This window comes from Cataglyphis hispanica, chromosome 4, assembly GCF_021464435.1.
Source record: "Cataglyphis hispanica isolate Lineage 1 chromosome 4, ULB_Chis1_1.0, whole genome shotgun sequence".
Lineage (NCBI taxonomy): Eukaryota > Metazoa > Arthropoda > Insecta > Hymenoptera > Formicidae > Cataglyphis > Cataglyphis hispanica.
In genome coordinates, this window is record NC_065957.1 from 5459471 (window position 1) to 5485917 (window position 26447).

The 26447-nt window shown below is 38.8% G+C and overlaps 3 protein-coding genes across 4 annotated transcripts in view; 1 reads left to right on the forward strand and 2 right to left on the reverse strand.

Moving 5' to 3' along the window:
- Positions 1–75: 75 nt before the first annotated feature.
- LOC126848567 (uncharacterized) lies at positions 76–5426 on the reverse strand. 2 transcript variants are annotated; one of them, XM_050589549.1, is made up of 5 exons: positions 5187–5426; positions 3775–3849; positions 3404–3689; positions 2279–2727; positions 76–2180 (listed from the first exon to the last, which is right to left on the reverse strand). In XM_050589549.1, the coding sequence occupies exons 3-5, from the start codon at positions 3567–3569 to the stop codon at positions 1599–1601; spliced, it is 1197 nt and encodes a 398-aa protein (XP_050445506.1). In that variant the 5' UTR covers positions 3570–3689; positions 3775–3849; positions 5187–5426; the 3' UTR covers positions 76–1598. The 2 variants fall into 2 exon arrangements, with proteins under 2 accessions (XP_050445506.1, XP_050445505.1); XM_050589548.1 differs by having other exon boundaries at positions 3377–3689.
- A 2330-nt stretch (positions 5427–7756) lies between these two features.
- Positions 7757–9082, forward strand: LOC126848600 (uncharacterized). Its single transcript, XM_050589594.1, has 4 exons — positions 7757–7901; positions 7990–8047; positions 8623–8694; positions 8769–9082. Exons 1-4 carry the CDS (start codon positions 7866–7868, stop codon positions 9029–9031), a joined length of 429 nt encoding a protein of 142 aa, XP_050445551.1. The 5' UTR covers positions 7757–7865; the 3' UTR covers positions 9032–9082.
- A 538-nt stretch (positions 9083–9620) lies between these two features.
- LOC126848550 (sushi, von Willebrand factor type A, EGF and pentraxin domain-containing protein 1) overlaps positions 9621–26447 on the reverse strand; it is a 36185-nt gene continuing 19358 nt past the window's right edge. Inside the window, exons 6-37 of the mRNA XM_050589514.1 lie at positions 25832–25972; positions 25507–25736; positions 24999–25352; positions 24468–24842; positions 24213–24381; positions 23657–24019; positions 23381–23563; positions 23110–23286; positions 22836–23038; positions 22134–22757; positions 21881–22004; positions 20447–21769; positions 19773–20222; positions 19476–19693; positions 19112–19364; positions 18183–19024; positions 17193–18076; positions 16829–17076; positions 16603–16734; positions 16338–16503; positions 15972–16223; positions 15324–15865; positions 14989–15201; positions 14734–14889; positions 14517–14640; positions 14143–14205; positions 13081–13271; positions 12201–12838; positions 11699–12048; positions 11364–11566; positions 11069–11185; positions 9621–10757 (exon numbers count right to left, since the gene is read on the reverse strand). Of these exons, the coding sequence (XP_050445471.1) occupies positions 10726–10757; positions 11069–11185; positions 11364–11566; positions 11699–12048; positions 12201–12838; positions 13081–13271; positions 14143–14205; positions 14517–14640; positions 14734–14889; positions 14989–15201; positions 15324–15865; positions 15972–16223; positions 16338–16503; positions 16603–16734; positions 16829–17076; positions 17193–18076; positions 18183–19024; positions 19112–19364; positions 19476–19693; positions 19773–20222; positions 20447–21769; positions 21881–22004; positions 22134–22757; positions 22836–23038; positions 23110–23286; positions 23381–23563; positions 23657–24019; positions 24213–24381; positions 24468–24842; positions 24999–25352; positions 25507–25736; positions 25832–25972 (10340 nt within the window). The 3' untranslated portion in view covers positions 9621–10725. The remainder of the gene's footprint in view (positions 10758–11068; positions 11186–11363; positions 11567–11698; positions 12049–12200; positions 12839–13080; positions 13272–14142; positions 14206–14516; positions 14641–14733; positions 14890–14988; positions 15202–15323; positions 15866–15971; positions 16224–16337; positions 16504–16602; positions 16735–16828; positions 17077–17192; positions 18077–18182; positions 19025–19111; positions 19365–19475; positions 19694–19772; positions 20223–20446; positions 21770–21880; positions 22005–22133; positions 22758–22835; positions 23039–23109; positions 23287–23380; positions 23564–23656; positions 24020–24212; positions 24382–24467; positions 24843–24998; positions 25353–25506; positions 25737–25831; positions 25973–26447) is intronic.

Sequence of the window (26447 nt, forward strand, 5' to 3'; positions counted from 1 at the left end):
AGTCATAGGTATGACGCTGTCGCTATTTTTATACGCTGCGCTATTTGCGGCGCATATAACCATCGTGTAAGTCTATTTGATTTTTCAAAATAAAGTTTTTATTCGACTTTGCTTTTACATCGTATCAATATCGTCCAAATTCATACAGTAGTAGAAAACCACACTATCATCAATTATACATACTTCTATATATTATACCTAGATTGCTAACAACACTGTGACAGCTGAAGTCAAGGAAACCATTTATAATTAAGCAGAATATATATAGATAAGTTGGATTAATATACAATTATAATATACACTATTCGCAAATTATGAATATAATTACATAACACAACACTGGTATAGATATTTCCACTTATCGAAGAAATACTTGATTTAAAAATATATCTATTATTTCCATTTCGTCGCTCTAGATCGAATAATGATTGTGCAGTTTTCATCTATTCTGTTTACAATAAATATTGAACATGTTACATCAGATAGACCTGCAATCATATAGCGTATTTTGGCAGATCCAGTGCCAAATGCGCAAATGGAGATCTGTATGGGAAGTATTAACAAAGCTGCGCAAAATTTATAGTTTAGTATTGTATATTTTTTCTATTTAATATAACAAACTTGATCTTTTACCTTATCAATGACACGTATCGAATTTTGCGATATTTGATACGATATTCTGCCTAATTGTAAATGGGTGTCTTTGTTTCACATTTCATATGAAACATAGTCGTGTTAGCAAAATAGGTATAATATATATAGAAGTCTGTGATTATACACGCTTTTCAGCAATAAAATCCTGTCTCCTCTTTCTCTCTCTCTCTCTGTCTATATATATATATATATATATATATATATATATATATATATATATATGTATTTATGCATGCTTTACTTTTTTCTTTTTCTCATATCAGGTACAATACAAGGCTGAACAAAATATATGACTATGCAATTTTGTTCCGATTAAAATCTACTTTTCGATAACGATATCAATTATCATTTAAAATTGTATGCCTATTTTTTTTTACTCGTGTGTAGTACCGTTTTTGAATTATACACCGAGTAATTTATAAGCTATATATTACATACATGCATATATATGTATGTGTGTATTTCGTAAAATACATTTTAATTTCGGTTTTTCCCTTTTTCTTTCATTATAGCAAAATAAACTCTTGCTTATAATATACAGTATCTCCGTGTACCGACATATAGCTAAACGTTAAATTTTTAACGCATATTATGCAGCAAATAGTATGAATAATCTATCACTTGTTCATAATTACTTTAGTCGGAGCAAATTAATTGTACAAGATATATAAATATTTATAGGGAGACGTTATGTCAATAAAAAAAAAACGCCTCTCGATAAAACAGCATCAAAATAATAACGAGTAATAATAAGCCTCAAGGGCGTCGTTATAATTCCATTAAGACAAATAAGTCAACATTAAAGTTTGCATAATTTCTTTAGACATTGCGTGATGAGATGGTGTATGCCATAAAAAAAGAAAAGTGTATATATGTTATTAATTGAATTATGCGCACGCGGCAATTCTGTACATACGTCTAGATATTAAGTAACGCGTGTATTCTTAAAACACCCCTTTTAAAGCAGATCGTAATAACGCGTTGCGCATCGACGTCACCAATTTTTCTAGCTCCTCGACCTTCATCTTCAGTATCTTGTTATCCCTTTCCAACTTGATCGCCTTAATGCTCATTTCCGATTCCTTGGCCTTTTTATTCATCCGTGATCTTCGTGATGCCTCATTATTTTTTTCCCGACACTCCCTATATTGCGACAGTGTGATATCGTCCTCAGAATCGCTCTCTTCATAGTACCTCTTTCTTTCTTTCTTTTCTCTCGTCTTTGTTCTAACGATTATCTCTCTTTCCTTGCTAGCAGCTTTGGTACTAATGGTCCTCGCCCTCTCCGATCTACGAGACGCTATGGGAGCTTCCACCGATGACGAGGTCGACGATGAAGTCACCGTCGATGTTGCACGTGTTGACATCCTCCGACACCTTGATGTCGTTGGTTCATTGATTTCTTCCTCCTTCACCTTTGCGGAAGAAGGCGAGAATAACGGTGGCAACACCATCGAGTGCGACCTGAGTTTCAGCATGGCCGAAGAATCGGTGGAAACACTGCCTTCCAGTGAACGCATTTCATCCTGCGGTGAAAATTATTTTGTCAGCGTGGAAAATTAATCATAAGAAAGTACTTTATATTAATTATTATATATAATAAGTAGCAAGCTCGTCAACTTACGTCACAGAGATACGATAGCAGGTCGAACGTGTCCGATCCGGTCGTCTCGATCGTACATAGTTCATCCCATGTTTCACGCTGATTTGTGGTGGAGTCGAACGGTGAAGTCGGGCAAGCCAGATCGTTGTTTGCGCGATACTCGGCTTGAAGCAACGCGTCGGCATCTGCGTTATGTTTTTTACTCGACGCGGTACTTGTAGAAGCTATAGATTCGGGTGACATTAACCACGAGTTGGTTGCCTTCTTCTCCTCATTATTATACTTTAATCCATAATCGTTAACCAGTTCAGATGGAGATAGCAACAGATGATTATTGTCACTTGAATCTTCGATCGTCTTAACGGTATTCATTTTCAAACTCAACTTCTCATCATCAGTCGTACTCTTCAAATCCTTTAATGTCCCCTCTTCTTCTACAGTCAAAACGCCGTTACCCTCGTATTTCGTACCTAAAATACAGTCGTTCCATAACTATGTTGCGTTCTCTATCGTAACTAACAAAATAAAAAAATTTTTTAGTAGTAAACAATATTTTGTGTTCTGAGGTTAATATATAAATGAGGGTAATATCTTATTGTCCAGTGAGTTGACGCAAAATGTTATATTTTTTGCGTGGAATTTAGGATGTAATAACAAAAAATTGCTTTATTAAAGTATATATAATTCTTATTTAATGTCAAATCGGGTGTAAAAAAAGATAAAAAATCTTAAAATTTAATGTATTGACAATTTTTTCAACATTTAGGATTTGTCATCATTAAATCATCTATGTATCTATAAAAAATAGAGACTTTAAATCAATATCTTAAATTTATATAATATTTTATTTTTAATATCTTGTAATTCTGATTGATGATAATAGAGAGTTTTTGGGAGTTTCACAAATCTGTTTGTAAATAATATTTTTAAAATTAAAATACATAAGTAGACATAAGTATAACATTAATGTGGCATTCAAAAATTCTGTCACAGTGATGTCTGTTTGTTTTCTTATGTTTGCCCATCTGTTTTTTAAAGAATAAAATAAAAATTGTGCGTATAATGCATTTTGTATATATATAAATGTATATATGTATATATATGTATATATATATATACCTGATAGTTTAAATGTAGTCGATTCACCTATATGAAAATCGCATTGAGCCTGGAACGTATCCATGCACCAGCTGCTCAGATCCTGAAAGTCCTCCTCCCAAGCGGGAAATGCCGCGGTGGCCTCTTTTCTCGTAGAAGAATTTGTCTTTGTGTGCGGGAATATCCAGGGCTCTTTCAAAAATTCGGACTCCATTGTCGGGCTTAGGAGAGGTATTGTCTCGACCTTCGTCGAGGTGGCATCGCCCAGTGGCCGCGATCTCACGCCACGAGTAACAGATAACGGCTGCGGCTGACGGTTGCATGATTTTGATACCTGAAAGTTTGGCATCTCGCCGTGAATGTCCGATCGTTCGAGAATCCCAGATCCTTTCTCAGGCTTCTCTTCGAACAGTACTTACGTTATGAACACCTCCTTCCTCAAATGAAATGTTGCTGGTTGTTGGACGTTCGTAGATGGGAGGGATTTTGGAAGCCTGAAATAAATATAGATCTGACTCAGTGCGATGATCAAATTGTCAATTTAATCATATATGACGTTGCATCAAAACTAATAAAATGTTGATATTTGCGACGTAGTATTTTATTACATAACTACATTAATGTCTTTTAAAGCAAATATTTTAATAGATCTATGTTAACGCAGGTGTGCTTTTTATACATCATATCGATTACAATTCTGAGAAACATGGAAAGTTACGTCTATTAAAGTTACTTTTATTAGACATAAAATCTGATAAATAATATCAGTTAACATCCACATTTCTGCCATCACAGTGATGAAAAATAAGCAAAATAATAATTTATTATGATAATATCGTACTAGTACATGTTCCAAGAAATTGATCCTATCTTATGCATTAAAAGATCATATCTGCGTCACATATGTAAAGTGTTTTCAGAAATCTTGCAGTGTTTTGATCAGATAAAAATTTATTTTGATAAAATTTATCAAATTTAATTAGAGATCAATTGTCGTTCGGCAGAAATTGGTATCGAATCGTGAATCATGACAAATATCTCGCGCGATTCTGCTTAGTCATCTGCGAGCTGCTCCAAAATCTTACGTCACGACTTCCTATATATGCAACTTATCTTATCTGTATACATCTTCTTTCGCGATTATACATGTTAGTTCAGCCATTAGGAAAGCGAATATAACTTGTTGTTTCCGACACACACGTTATCGTTTGAAAAGTTCGCGAAGAATTTTTTTTTTTTCATTTATCATTTTGAGACAATTTAAATTAAGATGTAATCGCGTCTCATCTCATTATACAGCACATTTATTATGAAGGAAAAAATATTTCTTTGCAATATAAATAATTCTTGTCAAACTTCAATTGACGCGCGTTTGTTTTCCCGTGATGTATCGGTTAAAGCGCACTGCGGGAAAAGCGATAGTCGTCAGCTAGGCCGGCTGATTACATAACGTCGTGGCGTCCGAACGCATGTGACTCCGATTTTCGCGGAATCAGTGCGAGTTACATCATTTCGCGGCGCGACTTTGCAAATCGCGATCCTGTCTCTAATCTTTTGCAAAACATTGCCAGGAATATTCCAAGAGAGATTGTGTATCCATGCGAGACACGAAGATATATAGTCACGCCGATGACGACGACGACGTCAACACGCGCCTCAATCGATCCTTTGCGACTACGCAGCATTTTTCAACAGTCGGCGCGCTTCTCGTCGACGGTCTGAGAAGGTGTTATTTTTCACGGCACGTTTTTTTTTTTCTCGACCGGGTGATTATATAACTCGCGCGAATCGCTCGTCTGTATATCGAGAAATTCAACAAACAATTGCTTACCCTCCCTGAGACGATAGGTGACGGTGTTCCTTCCACTTGGTGGCTGAGTAAAATCTAGTAGAAAAAAAGATCAGGAACGATTGATTCGTCGCACTAATAATAACGTTTTCTCCTTGCTCGTCTCACGCGGGCGATGCGATGTATGTTGAATCAGATGGACGTGCGTGGATGCTGCGTACAACTCTGTCGTGTAGTCGCTTTGATTATCGCTGTTGAAATGCGACTCGAGAGGCGGTAGTACCGGGTTAAACCACGTCACGAAACGGCGTTGGGAGAGTATGCCATCGTGGTGGACGTCATCTGTAGCGAATCGGAGCATTGCTGAGCTCACGGTGTACGAATCGGAGCGATTTGCGGCGCCGTCGTGGCGCACCGTCCGCTACACGTCATGTGCGGAATTCGAGACGATAATCTCTTTGGGAGTCGATAATTTATTGTTCCTTCGCGTGGTTTCTCGCCAACGGCCGCCTGTTACTCCGAGCGTTTTTCGATACCGCATATTATCCATCATTTATTGTTATTAAGAAGAGGAATTTTTACTATTTTACTACTTTATTTAGAATTTTATTAAGCTTCTCGAAATCTAAATCACGTATCCAAGCGACGAAAAAAATTTATTTTATTGCATCATTATTGTTTATAACAAAAATTCTAACGTTTCTCGATAATGTATCGATAGCGTGAGTCATAAATAGAATAATCACGTATTATTATGACAACGGGCGAGTGGGACTAAAGAGGATTCTAATTTGGAGTCTGTTACTACTTCGAGAAATTTCGGACAGAGAAAGTACGGCAACCGGATATAACAGTAATTGTTTCGTAACAAATACGAAAACAGATCGATTGCGAATGAATTTTATTGGCAAAAATAATTTTTTACTAAATTTGATTTACTCTCCAATTTCCCCTCCCTTCCATTAAAAAGAAGAAAAGAAAGGAAATTATATATTATAAAAAATATAAGATATCTATAGAAAAAATATTATTAAAAAAGAAAAGAGAGAAGACAGGAAAATATTGCGTCGATAAGATTAAATATCGCTCGCAAAGTGCATATATATATATAGTAATGCAGCTGTAAAATTGCTACTTTAATAATGCATCCAATATTATCGTGCCTCGGTTGCAACCAAGTTGCGACGAGTAGTGAACAGAGGCTAGATGGAGTTGTCAGTACAACTGAACTTGATATGTACTTTTATAAGATTTTGAAACATGATTGAAAATATACAATTTCGCGATTATTTCAGAAAATAGAAAATTGTTACGGACTTGACGATTATTTTTATTTAATGCCAATTACGAATTTTAAATATAAATTTTGTATAAAAAAATGTGCATTTATAAAAAACAAATTTATAAAAATAAATTAAATATTAATTTATAAAGGAAGCTATTTATTGATTGTAGATTGAGATTCTGGTAGGTACGCGACTATGAAAGTCGGCTTCTTCCATGAATTCGGTATACAAGGAAAGCGAATAAATTGAAGGGTCTTTGCAATGACGCACACCGCATTCCAACGATCTTTTTTTTTTTGCTCATGCATATAATTATCATAAACACGTATCTCGCAAACTAACACAGTCTCCCATCTCCGAAACGGGATTCCTTACACTCAAATAACTCTGCAATGGTGACGCCAAAGTGACTTTTGCTAGATTTCATTTTTAATCCATAATATTCAATCTCTCGAATATATTAAGAAAAGTTCTAAAATATTTTAATTCTGTTTTCTTTCGAAAAGAGAATTAAAACGAAATTAAAATTTAGGTTCTCAAATTAAAATTATCAAGAAAAATTTGAAAATTTAATTATATATTAATAAATGTGATATCTACACGTACAATTTAAAAGCAATTGACCGTCCCGTGACCCAACGCGAGATAATAGCTATCAAAAATTGTACATTTTACATATATCGCATACATGAAGTATACGAAAATTTCGTATTTTAATTATTATATTTAGTATTTTAATTAATTATATTTTGTATTTTAATTATTAGAATGAACAACAAGAAAGTGATAAAAAATGAATATATATAATAGAAGGACACTTTAAAAATATTAGTAAATAAATCAAAATTATTGATCGTTTAATTTTAGAAATACAATAACAAAAAGACTTCACAATATCATTTCATCCTTGTTGTTTACCAAAACAAAGACAGATGATGCTCGCGAGCGTTGCGGGCATAGATTTGGCAATAGCGTACAGAATGTTTTCAAAAGTTTTCAGTAAATGTAATGCTTTAACGTTGAGTATAAAATTTTGGATTGTACTGTCACGACACACTTATTAATTTGAAGTTGTTAACAAATATATATATGTATATATATATATATATATATATATATATATATATATATATATATGTACGTAACACATGAGCGTATCCTATGGCAATTGTTTCTCTGTTTAATCAAACATGTTTTAAATTGTATTGAGTGTAAAATAAATTTTTGCTTCATTAAATTTTTCATAATAAATGAAGAGAATTTATAGAAACAAGTAAGATGTGGATTTTGTTTCGAAATATTATAAAATATTACACTTTACCCTACAATCTGTTTGCAGATGTGCGATAAATGTGATTCTGTGAATTCTTATCTCTGATTAAAAATGGTTATCGGTGAAGTGCGAAAGTAAAAAGTACTCTTAAACGCATTTATAATGAATCGAGAACAAAATTATGAGGATCGCATCAAAGTATATCAACACTCTTTCTCTCTCATCGCATTAATTTAAAAATTATTTCTTTTTCTGGCAAAAATTAACCAAGCTTTGTATATTTTAGTTTATAATTGCTTTAATGACAGAAGATTATGCAAATGCTCATAATTTTGGAAATCAACGTAAGGATTGATTAATTTTACTTTAGCATATGTTGCATGTACATATAAATATAATCGGATTAGAATCAGGGTTGGAAAATTACTTTATAAAAGTATCTCGTTACTTTTTTTATATACAATACAAACTTTATGTACCAATGTTCTTTTTTAAAATACAAGATCAAATAAAACACTAAAAATTTATATTAAACAAAAATATTTAAATTATTTTACATAAAATGATATTATTTTATGATATTAAAGTAACAAAAACAAAAGTATAATTTTGATAGTGATATCGCTATTGATAATATTGCATTCCAACTCTTATCATTTGTATGAAAATATGTCAAATAAATTAGAAAAAAATAATTATAAAAGTAACTGTTAAACTCATTACTCGTTACCGTAAAATATAACAAAGTTATTTTTCTTGTTACAAACAAAATTTGTAATACCGTTATCGTTATCAAAAAAAAAAAAAATAACTAACAGTAACGGCGTTACGCATTACTTCCCAACCTTGATTAAAATTAAGTTCGTAAACAGGCAGATAAACCATATTAAAATTTAATTATATTTAATTATATTAATAGTTTTGAAGAGCAATCAGAACGATGCAGACATTATCAGGGCGCTCAATATTCTAAAACAGAAAAATCAACATAGTACGTTTCTTATTTTATATTCCGTCCCACGTTTTTCTAGCCCACGGCTATTCTATTTTCTTTTAATATAATAGAAATAGAAAAGTGTGAAAGATTGAGTTCCATTGACAGCCCAATTGAATCTGACAATGAATGCGGAGGAAGTGACGCAACTGATGACGAGGACGTTGATTTTGTGGACGATAACGTGGACAGTCGCATCGATCCAAGAGCGACAAGTAAAATTGCGTCGCACGGCATGCCTCAATTAAATATTAACAAACCCACGATCAATCTCGATTTTAAACAGAGAATGCACAGAGTGATACCGATAAAAATAGATAAAAAGGCTGCATAAATGAAATGTTAAGAATGCAAGTTAAAAATTAATCTTATATATAGGGTGATTCAAAACAATCTAATATCCTTGAAATGTATTCTTGAGCGAGTTCTGAGATAATTTTTTTCTTTTACAAAATTTTATTCAAAGCTTAGTTTTTTAGTTTTATAATTGAAAATAGTTAGCTACTTACGAATTTGATACAACGGGCAAATAAGGATGGCGCAATACGTAGACTCATTTCACAATTTTACAATAAATATCACTAAAAACATTATTGTTTTTGCAGTACCTACTTTATTATTATTTGCAAATATTAGTTTTTATATAAATTATGGCATAAAATCTCATGATAAATGATATTTATTGTAAAATTGTGAAGTAAGTCTTGTGTGACGCGTTGCGTCGTTTCTGCCTGCCCGTTATATACCGGACTCGTAAGTAGCTAATTATTTTTAATTGTAACTCAAAAATTAAGCTTAATAAAAGAATAAAATTTTCAAAGAAAATTTTACAAGAAAAAATCTCAGATTTTGCATCAGGTTATTTTGAATTGCCTTGTATAAAGTAATTTATAATATATATTTATATATATATAGCACGCGAGTAAAATGGGGACACAGGGACATTTTATTAATAAAAAAACAACTATTTATTAAAGTTTTTACAACATAAATGAAAAAAACAGCATGGTAAGCATCGTTCGGTGCACACTCGCCGCGCAGACACAAAGTTCATCGTTTGTCACGCTCGGCGGCTCTCTACATTCCCGTCTTTACAAAGAGATTATCGTCACGTGAGAGAGTACATTGTAAAAGTTGCCAAAGTTTTTTTTTCAATTATCGCAAATCAAATCGGTCTTCTCACGTCGCAGGTATTTTCGCGAGACTTTTTCTTTTCTCTCCTTTCTTCCGATTCCTTCGCAGTCGCTGAAATTAAACTTGAAATCTCGCCAAACTTTTGCCTCCCTCCGGTTGCGCTCTTGGCGCGCGTCTCCGCGCATTTATTATATTACAACGATGATGCCTTTCGAGTAACAAAATATAAATCTACGTACTTATATAGTTATATTAACATATACAAGCACACACAGTTTCTCTCACGTACGCACTGTTAATCTTACGGGTTAATAAAAAAAAAGGGGGGAAGGGAACTGGAATGTGTGATGGTGAGTGATGTCGGGATGGTCCTTAACATACATGTCTATACGCAGTATTAAATTACAAAAATTACAACCTCGCGCGTAAGTCTCTTTAATCATTGAACACGCATCGAATTTCACTTCACGAAAAGACGAATGAGCTCCGTTTATTTTATCCTTTTTTTTTTCCTTTTTTACGTTGCGCGCCTTAGATTTCCGGCTCGAGTAAACGCGTGCCGAAGCGACGATCTGCCGATCGTCGTTCCAGGACTCTTGCGTCGATCGCCGGACGCGCGTCTCTTGGAGATCGACGCGAGATTCCGCGGCTCCGATCGAGCCTCTCTCCGTCTCTCTCCTCTCACGTCCAGTCGCCCGATCTAGACGACCGCGGATCTCGGCGCCGTCATATAGAAGGTATGCAATAAATAACACGATCCGTCGATCGGGTTGGAGCAACGACGACGGCGACGTCGCACGAAGGATGAGATACCGTCGTCGCTTCGTCTGATTACACCGATATCTCTCGCATTTTCGTATTCTACGTTGGCATGAAAGTCATTGTTCTACCCGGTCACTGGCCTTCGCTGTCGCTGTCGCTCTTATCTGCAAAATGGATATTTCGTAATGTTATTTCCTGCGCCGCTGACGCTCCTTTCTGTGATAACGCGCTCTGACGGCTTCACAATTTTTCGTTACGTTAATCAAGTAATAACGGAAATTTGTTACGTGTTCTATGATGATAAAAAGACGAGGTGTATACGTCAAATTGGAATCGATTAATAAATAAGCAGCCAGCGAGGCCGCGTTGCATCCGATTCTGTCGGCAGTAATTTTCGGACGGTCGCGCGCCAAACGTACGATGTGCCGTTGATTAATATAATTACGAAGTGTTACGAATAGTTACGGGATTGTACCTTTTTTACCCGTATACGCATGACGCTTCAGTCTGTCGTAAAGATCGTCTTTTGTGCCATAAATGCTGGCGTTTGATCGGGCAAGGCTATTCATCTTGCCTCCGTTGTGCAGGCTCTCTGAAAAAAAAAAATTAATGAGCATTCGTGACATATATTGCGATATAAAATACATAATGTCAAGTTATATATTTTATCGCGAGAATAATCACTATGATATTTAATCCGCGCGATATTATGTTAGTCTAAATCGCAATCTTTAGTTCGCGTGCACAGAATATTTTAAACACAGCTTTACCTTTCATGTAAGTCTCGTTATAAAAGTTGGGCATTTCCCATCCATCTTCTTCATCGTCATAATAATGAGCATATGTGCTGTGATGTGACGGTGCTATCGACTCGGCGTACGGTGTTGGCGCACCGTAATAGAAGTTTACCTGAGAGCCATTCTGGTCAGTCGCTGGGGTGAGCATTTTCTTCGGTTCCTTCTTTCTAGAGGCTCTGTTGAATAGAAATACCGCTGATAATTATCTTTGATAATATACTTATAAAATATTATTTATTATTGAAAAATACATTAAAAATTAATCCAGACTCTTCTGGATTAACTTTTAATCAATTTTCTACGCTAACCTGACGCATATCATCCAGACGAGCAGCACCACAATGATTATCAAGATAACGCCTCCCGCTATGCCACCGGTGATATAGAAGAACTCGGATTTATCCGTGCAATGTTTGCCAGTGAAGCTGCCGCTGCATCGGCACGAGGGTTGTCCGCGCGAATCCTTCAAACAGACACCTTCGTTATCGCAGTAGCCAAGGCAAACGTCTGTGCAGACGGTTCCGGTGCCATTATATCCAGGCTTGCACTCGCATTTGAAGTCGCTCGTCTCCGGTATAAGTAGACAATATGCGTTTGCATCGCAGTGCATCTCCGTGCCGCTCGTCTCGCATGGATTCGTGCAGTCTGCCTTCTTCGTCTGTCAGGAGACATAAATATTAGTATTATTACTTCAATTTTTCATTGATAAATTGTTTCATTTATTTACTACATATGTGTATATATGAAATTTTTCTAAAAAATATATATTAATATTGTTAATATCAGAGAGAAAGAAAGAGAGACACTCACAGCAGCGGATCCTTTGGTGCTGGTGTTCGGTGGACAAGGAATACAGAAGGTCTGCTGTGGTTCCGACTGATACGTTCCCTTTTTGCATTCCACGCAATCGTTGAGACTTCCGTTGAGGTAAGTCCCGGGCTCGCAGACCGGAAGCGAGCATTCTTCTATCGCGGCGGATCCCATACTCGGGGTCGTTCTACCGAGAGGACAAGCTTGGCAGGATGCTTGCACTCCCTGAGTGCGATACGTGCCGCGGGGACAAGGCTCGCATTTTCCTTCGACGGCCAACTGCTGTCCGGATCCGCACTCGTCCCGGCATTCCTCGCGGGATACCGCATCGGTGGTCCTCGTGGTTTTTCCGAGACCGCATAGCAGACATGAGAAGCTACCCTCGTTCGGCTGATAGAATCCGTGACCGCAGTTGCGACAGAGACCGGCCACGTCGTCGTAGTACTTGCCGGCTGGACATCGCTCCTTGCAGTCAGCCGCGCTACGAGCGCCAGGACCCATCGTCACACTCGGACGACCGGCGATCACCGGGCAGGAATTGCATTTTAACTGTCCGGACTCACTCTGGTAAGTGCCCACTGGACAGGACACGCACTGCATCGTCTCTTCGTTATAATAAGTGCCTACCGCGCACGGTACTGTAAATAATGAACGTACGCTTTCAACTTTTCGCACTGCGATATTTTAAAAAAATTAGTAATGTAACTGTAAAATATCTTTTCTCAATATTTACGGCTACCCAAGTATAGCGACATGCTATAAAATGTTATAAAAAAATATTAAGAATAAAATATTAGATATTTTATATGATAAAATTTTATATTATGTTGAAAAAATAGATTCTTATTGTAATCATAATCAACGATATATATTGGCTTACCGCAATCTGGCGCCATGACAACTTGTCCTATCGGGCAGGCATAGTCGGATTCCAGGATGAGAGATGCAGGATCCGGCACAGTGTTGGGCAAAATATCGTGAACATCGAATTGGTCCTCTTCTAGGATCAATTTTTCGAGCAACATCTGCACGGTCGAGCGCTCGTTCGAGTTGGTGTTTAGGATCGGATCGCTGTGAAATAAACAAGAGTTATCGTTCTGTAAATCAAAACAATGTATGCAATAGCAACAGGCATGGAGGGATTTGCGCAAATATGTACAGCCATTATCTCCAGGCGAGTGTATAATTAAGGCAGCCTTGTCTTTGGATCAGGATCCTCATCAGTAGTCTCGCGTGCCGCAGGTTAAATCGCATTCACCCTTATTGTAATGACAATTAATACATAAACTTTGCATTCATTGGCTGTTACGTCAATAATGTAAATTGTTGATATATGTCGTAATTATTGTTATTGTATTAACCGAAGCTGCTGGACGCGTGAGCGACAGAGATCAAAATGCGTTAATTTTCACTTATCGATTTTCAATTTTCTAAATAGCAATTTTTTCATAATTTGTTTAAATTATTATTTTTGTAATTCATTAGCGCATTGAATGATTTTTTTCAATAAAGAAATAATAAATGATCTCACAGCTTGGTTACACGAATTTTGTTATACTGTTATCACTTTTAAAATATCTAGACATTTTGTTTTAGCTTATTACATGATGATAATATTCCCATAATGATGATACCTGTATATATAGTGATCAGTTAGTAATAACGTGCACACAAGTTTTTACTTTCGTTTATAACTTGATCCGACACTTGTCCCCGTAGGATTAGTCGTTAGTATGATTTATCATTTTTCGATATTGATTATAGAAATTCCGAGAGTTATGCACGATTAACATGGAAAACATTAAAATACACACGGGAGATTGTTATAAACTGCACGCTATATGTTTAAAATGATAACGTATTAGAGAGATGATGTCGAATGTGATAGGTAAGACATGTAAATGAGAATCGAAGCACGTAGCATGAATCGAGCTGTCCTTACTTTATTGCTGGGAACGAGATCTCCACCTCGTAAGTGTCACTGCCTTGACGACCCTGTCTCGTTCTATGATGCAACACAAGTAACAGAAAAATGCTCAGTATACTGAGATTCACTGTAAGCGAAACGCGCGACCAAGACAACATATTTGAGCGATGCATTTGACAATAAAAATAACCGACAAGTGCGAGACACAAAAAGAGCAAGCCATGTGATTTACGATATTACAGCAAGCTGTAATTATTTTGCGTACGATAAAAATGTGTTTAGAACACTTGACGCGCTGAAAAAATTATCAATTAAACTGACGAATGTCCGAATCGAGCGAAAATATTTGAAAACGCTTGTTAATCAGAAAATTGCAGTATGTTACTTACGGTTCTACGGGCATAATCGCGGAAATGACGTAAGTTCCGCCGTCCTCCTCGCTCGTTTCTCTCGTCGTGCGTATGCGATGATCGCATTGCACATCGATATTAAGATCCTTGCATTCGCGAGTTCCTAGATAAGAAGAAGCGTAGAAAATTAATTAAAAAATATAATTGAAAAAATATGCATTTATATGAAGTGATCTATTTGAAAATTGTGTATTACCTTCATAAGAATAAGAACAGAAGTTCCAGTCTCTATTCAATGAATTCACGGCGTTTCGAACTTTCTGCTTGAGTACACCCTGACCGGCCTCGTTGCAGAGCACCGATGTCGGGAAGTTCATCTTAATTTTGAAGACTCTTTGCGCTGACGTAGAGCCTGAAAAATTATGTTTATTAATTTTTAAGAAATATAAAATCGCTATATATATACATATATACATATGTGTATATTACTCAACATGAACAAAATAATTACTTGTACAAGCTGGATACACCAAAGGTAGACTAGGATTATTGGTGGGCCTCCAGAAGCCTTCCGCACCGCACGTGTAGAATTTGGGAACTTCCTGCGAAAATCGAAGTCCGGTGTTGCAAGAAATTTCACAAACCTTAAATTGGCCTCCCGAGCCCCAGTCTTTGCACTGTTGCGTGCCACCGATGGGATCATCCAGTGTCGGACAGAAGTCCGCTACAACAAGAAGAATATGTTAAAATTTTAAATAATTCACGTACGACTTTCAAAAAATATAATTCTTTAAATAAATATTTTATCATTTTCTCCTGAATAAATATTTAAAAAATGTTACTTACACAATATGTAAACTTTGAAACTGCAACTAGCCGAGTTTCCAGCTTGATCGTAAGCCACGTAACTGATATCGTAAGTGCCCCACATCAGAGTCTGTCCGGATCGATGCCCGTTTTTCTCCTGTATCTTCGTGATACCGACATTGTCACTGAAACGCGGCTCGTCCCAAGTGACGATGGACGATCCGTTCCTTGCGATCACCCAAAGATCACCCGGACAATGCTCCACCTTGGGCGGAATCTTGTCGGCCTCGAGTTGCTGGCATCTGTTGCCACCGTAACCGGGCGGACATACTCGCTGTCCGCAATGCGATGGCACAATTCTCTCGACTCCACCTATGGTGTCGTCGTATCCCGCCCATGTCAGCACCAGACCCTGATACAGAACCGGTTCCGTGCGACAATCGCGTACCTGCTTCTGAATCTCATTCGTCACGTGCAATGCGCGGCCCCAGACTTGCACCTTGGTCAGATGACCTTGGAAGCCCGATTCCGTGTAGCCCTTTATGTTCTCGCTTTGCGGCTTACCTAACACGGCCCAGGCACTACAAGAGAAGACGTTAAATATATTTTGCACAATTTATTGCAAAGATGCTCGATGCAAAGATGAACAAAAAAGAGCTTTTAATTTCTAGATAAAAAGATACTTACTACGCTGAAAGTGATCTGCCGCTACCATAGCCTTCGGTCTTGCTAGCGATGAGGCCCTCCGTAATTAGAGTGAGCTCTCCACCATTTTCCCCATTCCATACAACTGCGACGTGATGCCATTGTCCGTCATTTATAGTCGCGTATTCTCTGAATGGTAGATAAACATCTTGCAAGTCGTGGAAGAGGGATATCTGAATTCCATTACTGTGTGCTTGGATCATAAGTCTGCGGTTTGTTGGAACATGTGGCGAACTAAACGAAAGATATTACAAATGTAAATATTTTAATATAATTTTCTTAGAAAAAAAAAATAATAAGATATTATGTAAAACAGATTGTTAAAAACAGAAGTGCAAATAAACTTACCTGACGCTATAAAGAGTGAAGAAAATTCCAGCTTCATCTCTCTGCGTAAATTGCACCCACATAGCGACAGTCAAGCTCTTCGTGGAACCAGTGAAAAATGGAATAATCTGTGAAGCACTGCTTCGTCCCGGATCGCTAAAGTACAAGTCATAATCCACTTGGATGGCTGCAAGAATTTGAATTAAAATAATAACAAAAATAAAAATAATTATTGTATTAATAATAATAATCTCTAAGTTAAAATAAAAAATTATGAGATACATACATTTTCTGCAATCGTCGCCAGTTAAATTAAATGGACATTGGCAGAAGAATTTGCCGGTAAGATCGATACAAGTCGCCGATGGCGGACAAGAATTCTCTTTACAGTCAATTATATCCTCCTCGCAAGTTTGGCCTAATTAAAAGAAATTAGAAAATTATTTTTTAATTGTTTAGTAATTAATAATATCCATAATTAAAAAAAACAATGTTGATATATTAAGAATTACCTGTATATCCTGGAGGACATATGCAGGTGAATCCAGGGCCCTCGTCGATACAAGTAGCACCGTTTTTGCAAGCGCCGGCCTGACAGGCATCGTATTCGTATTGACAACCGATTCCCGTATAATCGTCGGGGCAGGTACAATTCAAGCCTGAACCGAAATCTTGACAACGACCATGATGCATGCACGGATTTCCGATGCAACGTTCCGGTGCTGTTTCACATTGCTTGCCATCGGTACCGGATGGGCAGCTGTCGATTAAAAATTTAAGATAAATAATTTATATAATATATAATATATATAATATAACTTTATTCAAAAATATTATCGATTAAAAAAACATTTTCAAAAATTTAAATATACTTACACGCAGAAATAATCCATAAACAAGTCCACGCATGCGGCATCGTTCTGACATGGTCGATTCTGACACATGCCGACGTCTATCTGACAGTAAATTCCGGTCCATCCCTCTGGGCACACGCACTTGAAGCCGCCAACTTCATCTATGCACATCGCATTGTTCAGGCATGGATCAGACTTGCAGTCATCAATATCGATCTCGCACAACGCGCCGGTGTAACCTTCGCGGCAATTACAAACAAAGGTGTTATCGAGATCCTCACAGCGATCGGTACCAACCGGATTGCAAGGATCGCTGAGGCACTCATCAATTTCCGCCTCGCATTGCAACCCGACGTAGCCGGGTCTACATTTGCAAACAAATCCCTCCAGTTGATCTAAGCACGTAGCACCATTCTGGCAAGGATCGGATGCGCAATCATCGACCGTATGCTGGCACTGCTTGCCGGTATAACCAGGCTCGCAGGTGCAGGAATAATCACCAACTTGATCAATGCACTGACCGTTATTCCTGCACGGTTTCGAAGCGCACTCGTTGATGTTAGTTTCGCAAGCCGCGCCGGTCCACCCGCTATGGCAGATGCATTCGTGACTGAAGAGCTTATCCACGCAGATTCCATTTAAACAAGGATTGCCCGAGCATAAGTCAATCTTCTCGTGGCAGCGTTTGCCGGTAAATCCAGGCGGACAATCGCAGGCGAAATCGGCGATCAAATCAGTGCAGTTGGCGCCGAGCAGGCAGGGTCGCTCGGCGCAATCATCGGTATTAATCTCGCAGCTCTGACCTTCCCATCCTGGCAAGCAGTCGCACTTGTAGCGGCCCTGTTGAAGAGCCACACACGTTGCGCCGTTGTTGCAAGGATTTCCGCTAGCTGTGCACGGATTTATCTGCGGAAATATAAAACGTAAAATTAAATTAAATATATCTTACAAAAAAAAATACGATTTTTAGCATCAAATATTTTTCGCAAAAAAAGCACAAAGAGACGCTTACAGTGATGTCGCAATCGACTCCGGTGTATCCAGATCGACAGAGGCAAGTGTAATTGTTAAATCCAGGCTCGTCCTTGCACATAGCTCTCTCCGGACACGTGTCATTGGTACAGTCTGATTTCTCCTCCTGACAATTGATACCGGAATAGCCGTTAGCGCATTGGCATCTGTAGCCTTGTGGCAGATCGATGCAAGTAGCACCATTGTAACATGGCTGAGACGCGCACTCGTCTATGTCGATTTCGCAGTATCTACCGGAGAAGCCAGCCGGACAATAACAATGCACGTCGTGTCCCATTGGCACGCAGATACCGTTGTGCTGGCATGTATCGTTGGTGCACTCGACAAGCTTACATTCGTCGCGATGCACCGAACCGGATCCGTTCGTGTACTTGTTCGTGGTACACTCGTCGCAGGTGGTAAGACCATGATTCATCTGGTAGAAGTTTTTAGGACACTGAGCGCACGGGGCTAATCCCGTGTCTGAATACATGCCCGGAGAACACTTGGGGCGACAATGATCGCGACTAGACGCGGCCGGTTGATACGTGAATGTACCAGCCGGACAGGGCAGGCATTTCGTGTAGCCGCTTATCGGCGGTTCGCCGGTATAAAAATGTATGTCACACTCCAGGCAAGGCACCAGACCGGTATTCGAGTGCGTGCCGTAACCGCAAACTGGTATACAATCATCTATACTCTTTGAGCCTTCCTCTTTCGTATAAGTGCTGAATGGACAGCGCAAGCAAGAACCCTGACGATCGCTGTTCTGATAGAAGCCCTTTGGACAGGCTGTGCACTGTTTCTGCTTTTCACCAGCAAAAGTTCCGGCCGGACAGTGCACTAAAAATGTATAATAAAAAAAATTTACGACAAAATTTTTTTAAAAATATTTAAAGCAGGAGATCAAGAATCAAATAGTTTACTTACGACATCGAGGAACATCATTGGTATCCATGTTTAATACTTCACCGACGCTGCACGTGAAACCTTTGCTACTGGATGATCTGAGAACTCGAAGAGGCGGACATTGATTACCAATCGAAGATACGTTTAATAGAGACTCGATAACTGCATTCGCATACGGGACCGATAAATCGAAGATCAGAGATAATGTGGCTCCGCAATGTTCGTATAATTGCGTTTGACGTACTTCCGGTACAACGACCAAGACAAAGTCCATCTAAAATTTGTCGAAATATATTACTCATCATTCTTCATCATATTGCTGTCGCATTATTACAGTTATCTCTATATTAATGATGATTAAGATCTCATACAATTTATTTCTCACCTTGAGAAGATTTTCGTCGATTAAGGAAGGCATCGATTTGATGAAAGATACATTCATGTTCACACTGAGACCGGAGCAACGTTTAGTCAAAACATCATTGATATCCATATAATGTTGAGCCATGTGATCCTGATACAGGGGCAAGCAAGATTGTGAAACAGCGCCATTCGCGCGATAAGTTAGTGAGGCGATTACATGATAATCAGCTTGTTGCGTGTCTACAAATATAAAAATTTAATTAATTATATTGTTTGAAAATGCAGTTTAAAAAAACTTAAAGCAAAGATAAAGACTGACTTTCGGAAACGCAATCGGGAACCACCGACGAAGGCGTCCACCGTTTGTTTTCGCATCCGAATGTCTTTAATGGTGCGCCGTCCGTGAATCTGTATCCAGTCTTGCAAGTTGCTATACATTGCGTTCTCTTATCTTTGGCGACACATTTTAGACCGCCGTTAGCTGGCGGTTTCAATTCCCAATCGGCACAGGGCGTAGCCTGGACCAAAACTTGGAAATGGCAAGATGCTCGGTTGCCGCTCGAGTCTGTTGCATGTACTGTGACGTTTTCAAAGTTACCGACTCGAATCATAGCGCGTTCTGGCACAAAAGTGATCTTCACAGGACCGGATACGTCCGTGGCTTTGATATCATCTCGTGTTTCGTTAAAATTGATGGAATAACTTTCTTGTCGTTCTAACAGTTCGATGACATAGCTCTGGGGACACTTTAGTTGTGGTGGAGTTATATCTGCAATATATAAAAATTAATATTTTAAATAAAAATTAATATAAATTAATATATTTTATACTATTAATATTTTTTTTAAATAAATACTAATATTAATATTTTAAATTAATGTTAATATTTTATTTAATATGAATATTAATACTTTAAATTAATATTAATATTAATATTTATATTAATATATTTTAATTAATACATTAATATTGTAAGAACTAAGCATTACTAACCGGGCACGGTAATGTTAATTTCGCAAATCGCAACGTTGCCGTCATAATCAAAGGCCACGTATTTCACGACCGTATCCTTGAAGATCCGAATAGGCGTTTTGAAACTCTGCGGCTTTACTTCCAGCCGAGCGATGCTTCCACTGTTGTCGATTGCCGTTGGAATTGTGAAATTCACCGGAAGCAATTCGCCATCTTCTCCCTTCTGCACTACTATGGGTTGCTGCGGGCAGTTTTGGAATACTGGCGGCTCGTTGTCCACACACGGCGAGAATCCGTAATCGTAACCCAACAACGGCTCGACCACCGGTTCCTCACATCCCATTAGTTCAAACTTTAGACAGGCGTTATCCATGTAGCTGACAATACCAAGAATAACGAAGCGAGCTTGCACGTATTTTGGCAGAGTGATCATCGCCAGTTCGCCGTAATTTCCTGGATCGCGCATTGTCAGATTGAAGTTTGGGAAATAGACGACGTAGTTTTCGCTCTCCGACTGCTTATAGAAGAGTCGAATTTCCGTAGGTCTACCGACGATGTCATTGGTGATGACGCCCTTCACTAAAATCGCCTTTACTCGGTGGATTCGGCCGAGATCGACGCTGACGTACGTGAAGGCATCCTTGTTGCCGCACCAGCCGGTCACGGAATTTAATCGAACGTTTCTGGCTTCGTAATTAGCTCGCTCGGAAGTAGCGTTTATAGCCGAATCCGGGATTCGTCCGGAAGTGAGACCGAGTGGTTTGACAACCTTGCATTCAGGCTCGCGGATGCAGACAATCGGTCGTGGATTGATGAGAATGTAGCCAGGTCTACCGCAGCCGAACTGCACTTCCGAGCCTTGCTCGTAGCTTCGTGCTATCTGATAGCCGTCACTCGGTCTGCCAGGATCTTCGCAGACCGGACCCTCGCATCGCAGATTTCCAAAGTCCCAGACGCCGTTCGCCTGGCAACGCACGACGTTGTCGTTACGGTTGGTCTGACCAGCCAACTTGAAGGTGTCCTGACAGCCAAAGAAGAAGGACGACTGGTATTTGGAATCGAGATACTGGCCGTACTCGGCGCCAGGCGTGGGAAGAGGTTTGCCGCAGTCCACGCGGGGACAAGCCGGCTGCAAACCGGACAACCAGTAATTAGGTAAACCGGGCTTAGGATCGTAAATGCACTGCCGAAAAGCGGAAGTTGCGGTGTTGCGCAAGTAACGGCCGTTACTACCGCACTTGAGAGTAACATTCTGCTTGAAAGGTACCAGTACGCTGGTTTCGTCGTTTCGGATCACGGAAAGACCTTCATTTTTGTCGTCCGGTAATGACACACATTTCGCATCTGAAAAAAACCAATATAATATTTTATATAATATTTTACGTTTTGTTGGATAACAGATACAGTGCAAATGTATATACAATTTTGAAACATTTTATAAGTTTGATTACTTACATTGGCATTCGGGAATAGTTCCGTTCCAGACACCGGAAGACGTACAAATTAAAGCCGAAGTTCCTGATAATACGTAACCAAAATTGCACTGAAATCTGACAAGATCGCCAAAATGATGCTGCTCCTGCAAAACAAATGAATTTTTAAATGATTTCAGAATTCTATCAAAGATAAGAGACATTTCTTAACAATTATTTTCATAATAAATAATATTTATTTAAACAATCGATTTTTGAGTCATTTAATATTTTACCTTGGTCGAGAGTAATTTTCCATTTTCCGGCGACGTTAATGGAGGACACATCACTGGCACGCATGTCTTGTTTCTCTGATAGAGATCGCCATCCCTCTCACCGGTCTCGGATTTCGCCAGGTTGAATCCAGCTGTGCCGTTGCCCTTGTATAATTCGAAACCAGTGTTACACATGCAGGAGTAACTACCAGGATTGTTGATGCATTTCTGATGACAACCGCCATTCCTGACTGCGCACTCATTAATATCGGCGCATTCCAGTCTTGTGCAGCCCATTATCTCTAACTTCATGCACGGCGCGCCGATGTAATCCTGTATCTTGAATTTAATGTAGCGCGTCTCGATCGGCATCGGCAGGTTCAAAACAGAGAGCGTCGCCTCTAAAATTCTAAACTCTACCGGCGTACCGTCCGGGTTGGTATAGTCCTTGAAGATGTCCGTCAGATCGTTCGTGTACTGAATCCGTACAGCTGACGTGTACGCGATGTTCCCGTCCAACCTAGCTACGACCTGCGTACGGAAGCCGCGAATAATAGTCGGTGCCTTCATGTCGATTACAACCCAATTCGTGCCCGGCTCGATGTTGTTGCCGCACCAGCCGTCGCCGTTGTTTAAACGAATTCCCTTTGAAGAGATACGTATAAGTATATCGCATAGAAAGAGAGAGAAAAAAAAAATTGATTTAACAATTTAGCATCTTACGGTTTTCGTGTATCCATTTTCCGAGCTGGAAACCGTGATCGATTCGTCGGGAATGCCGCCGTTGATTAGCCCAAGATCGCCGATAGGTCGACACTCCATCGTCGGTGCGAATCCCGACTTACACTTGCAGGTAAATGCACCTGGATTGTTTATGCACTCCGTGGACGCCAGGTCGCATTGACTCGATGCGCACTCGTTTATGTCTATAAACATACTCGTCTCAATGTAATGAATAATTTTTTTTTTTTTGTTAACGCTATAAAACGCTCTCTACCTTCGCAAGTCGGTACATTATCGAATCGTTGATAGGGTCCACATTGTATGATATTTGATCCAGTTAGTTTGTAGCCTCTGTTACATTGCACCCTGGCTTCATCGCCGAAGAAGTAATCTTTGCCGGTATCGACGACAAATCCGTTTTTAATTGTCGGCAGTAGCGGACATTTTGCACCTATAAAAAAATAAATGTCAAATCATTTTTGTCAACCTAATTATGCATCAAATGTTAAATTAATTAACGATGTTTTACATCAATTACTACTCACGAGAACACGTTGGCACTTCGTCGGACCAAGTTCCATTGCTCATGCAAAGGATGACAGGATGGCCACTTCGTACGTAACCGAGTTCGCATTCGAATCTAACAATCGTGCCGTAACTTCGACCACCTCCGTTCAAGATAGTTATGTTAGAATGAGGAGCCTCCGGCAGCGGAGCGCATTGAGATGCTGAAAGAGATAGACATATTTTTTTATTACATTTTATTTTGCGTTTCATAATTTTATAATTATTTCATACCAGTTACATATAATTTAACGTACCTAAACAAGACGGCTTCTTTTCCCATCTTCCGTCCGCCAGGCATGAAATCTTTTCCGTCGGCCTTCCTGAAGGAAACGCAAATCCTGCGTAACACTGATAGGTCGCCAATCCGCGATAAGTAACGTTCGAGGAGCCAATCGAGAATCCATTGTCGATTTGAGGTACGGGACCGCAGTATACTTCTTGACATTTGGGAATATATGTAACGGACCAATTTCCTCCGGGCAGACACTCCGTAGAGATCCTCGACTTTCCTGTGGCAAATTCTTGTCCTAGTGGGCAGGAGAACGTAACTATCGTGCCGAAAGCTGTGTCCCGACTCGATGCTAGTGCTCCCTCGCCGGGTTGTAATGGCGGACAGTCTATAAATTTTTTTTTTTTATATTGAGCATACAGCTATTGCACATTTTACGCATTAATAAAAAAACATAACTCATAGTATATATTTTTTCTTGTACATATATCATAGTAATTGATATTATAATATAATTATATATTAAAAAGATTTTAATATAAAATAATAAATTAAGAAAAATAAATTTTAATATAATTTACCGGCAGAAAATTCAGCTTGCCAGCCGGTGCTGCTGTGCAAAGCGTCGGAGGCAAATCTGACGAGCATTTCTCCGCTTTCCGCAGTGAGCGTGATCTTGGGTCGAATGTTAGAGGTGAAACCGCTTCCGGGATGTAAGCGCAGACCGTTTGTATTGGAACCGTCATATATCTGTCAATTCCGCAAGAGAAAAGGAAAGTTAACAATTCTGCGCGATATAAAGTTTTTTCATTTACATAACGTGATTATAATTTTACCTGCACGTAGTCAGTTTTGTGAACGTTGAAACTAATAAATTTCAGAGACAATGGTCCTCTATCCGGATTTCTGATTCTGTACAAACATTCCTGATTATTAGGATAATCGTTGAGACCATAAGAAGGCGACTGAATTGTGCCATTTCTCGCGATGATCGTAGCCTTGCAGCCTTGCGTGAAGCGAATGCTGAAACCACGCCTGGAATCGCCGAGACTCGTTTTAAAGTACAAATACAAATTGTTTCCGGTGGACATGATCACTGCCGGATTGTCCTCTAATTTTCCCGTGAGACGAGCGATCGGTCGGCTCATGGGTGAGTCTCCATCTCTGACAAGGATATAATCTCGATTCATTTCGAGTTCCAAGTCCTCGATCTAGAAACGAGAAAGTGAAATGTATTATGCGTTTTACCAATGTTTTTGTATTCTTTTTTCGTTTAAAAAAAAAATTAAATTTTTTATTGAACAATAATATAAAATTGTGACTAAATAAAATAAAGCATAAGAGATGCATAAGAGATTTCAATTTACCTCCACGGACATTATGCGTCCCGGCTGAGCTTGTAAAATGTACAGGCACTCGAGTCCTCCAGGATAATTTTGCGGGTATCCCGGAGAAGTGAGCACCTGTCCTTGCGGCGTCGCTCTAAGAATTCCGCCGCAGGTCTGGGGCTCGGTTTTCCAGGAAGCGCGAAAACCCTTCCTCTCTACCGAAGAGTCGGTGCTGAACTTGATAATCATAAAGTTCGAGGCAGAGACGAAGTGTTTGTTGCTCAGTTCTTGCTTGCCGGAAAGAGTCGCGAGATTCACGGACTTCTCCTCGGTTCTACCGCCTACGAGGATCTGCACTATGTCGAAGCTTTTCTCGGTCTCGAATTCTTGGAACTGGAACACACCAATTATAGCTCGTTTTTATTTATTAAATATATTTTATTTAATTCTGATTTTGAGGAAAAGCAAAATTATTCTTAAATAAGATTTTTCTACATTAAATGTTATCATCTTATCGAGAAAGATTTGTTGACCCAAATAGACTCACCTGCAGAAGAATATTGTGTCCTTGAGGGCCTTCGAGCGTCCATTTGCAATTGCTGAGGGGTGCATATTTATGCGGGTAATTCGGACTCTCCACGACGTCGCCGCTGCTCGCCATATAATATTGGCAATTAGCCGGACAGTCCAGTTCGTCGGAATAATCGCCACAGTCGTCCTGCTTGTCGCACTTGAACGCTGCGTTGATGCACTTGCCGTTCGAACAGTGGAACGAACCTGTGGATGTATCATCGTTAGAGAGGTAAGAAACATTTCATTTTGCGCATGAAGAGTCAAGTGATCATGTCGATTCATGTGACGGTAGGACTTACCGGAAGGACAGGCGTTGGCACGACACATGAAAGGAAGAAGTGACTCGCACGTGGTCAATTCCCACGTTTGTCGGTCATCCGTCAAGGCGACATCCACGCACTCGCCCGAGTGTGGATTCGGTTGTCTCGGCGCCCAGAAACCTACATTTTTTTTTTTTTATGTAAAAACTATTATTTTTAATCTGATTGTTAAAAATATTTAATGATCAGATTAAAAATATTTTTAATACCTAACTTAAAAATATTTCAAAACACTTTATCCTCTCTCTTTCTCTCTCTTGTCAATTAATCAAATTACAATTAATCAATTAATCAAATTACATATGTATAGGTATACACATTGAATGATTAGTAACAATATTAAGAATGCAAATATGTCTCAAATAATATTTCCGACAAGGTACTGCATCGAATTACTTTACATTTGTTATGTTAGTTAGATAATTATATAGATTGCTAACTACTAGCTTTCAACGTTTAATTAATAGTGAGGTTTAGTGGTGCGGACGGTGTGTAAATGATCTAAAAGGGGAAATTGTAGTCTGTACAGCAAACGGACACAAAGCAACGATGTCTGAGCATTGTTGTGGGAAAAGTGTGTCTTCGTGCCGCGTAC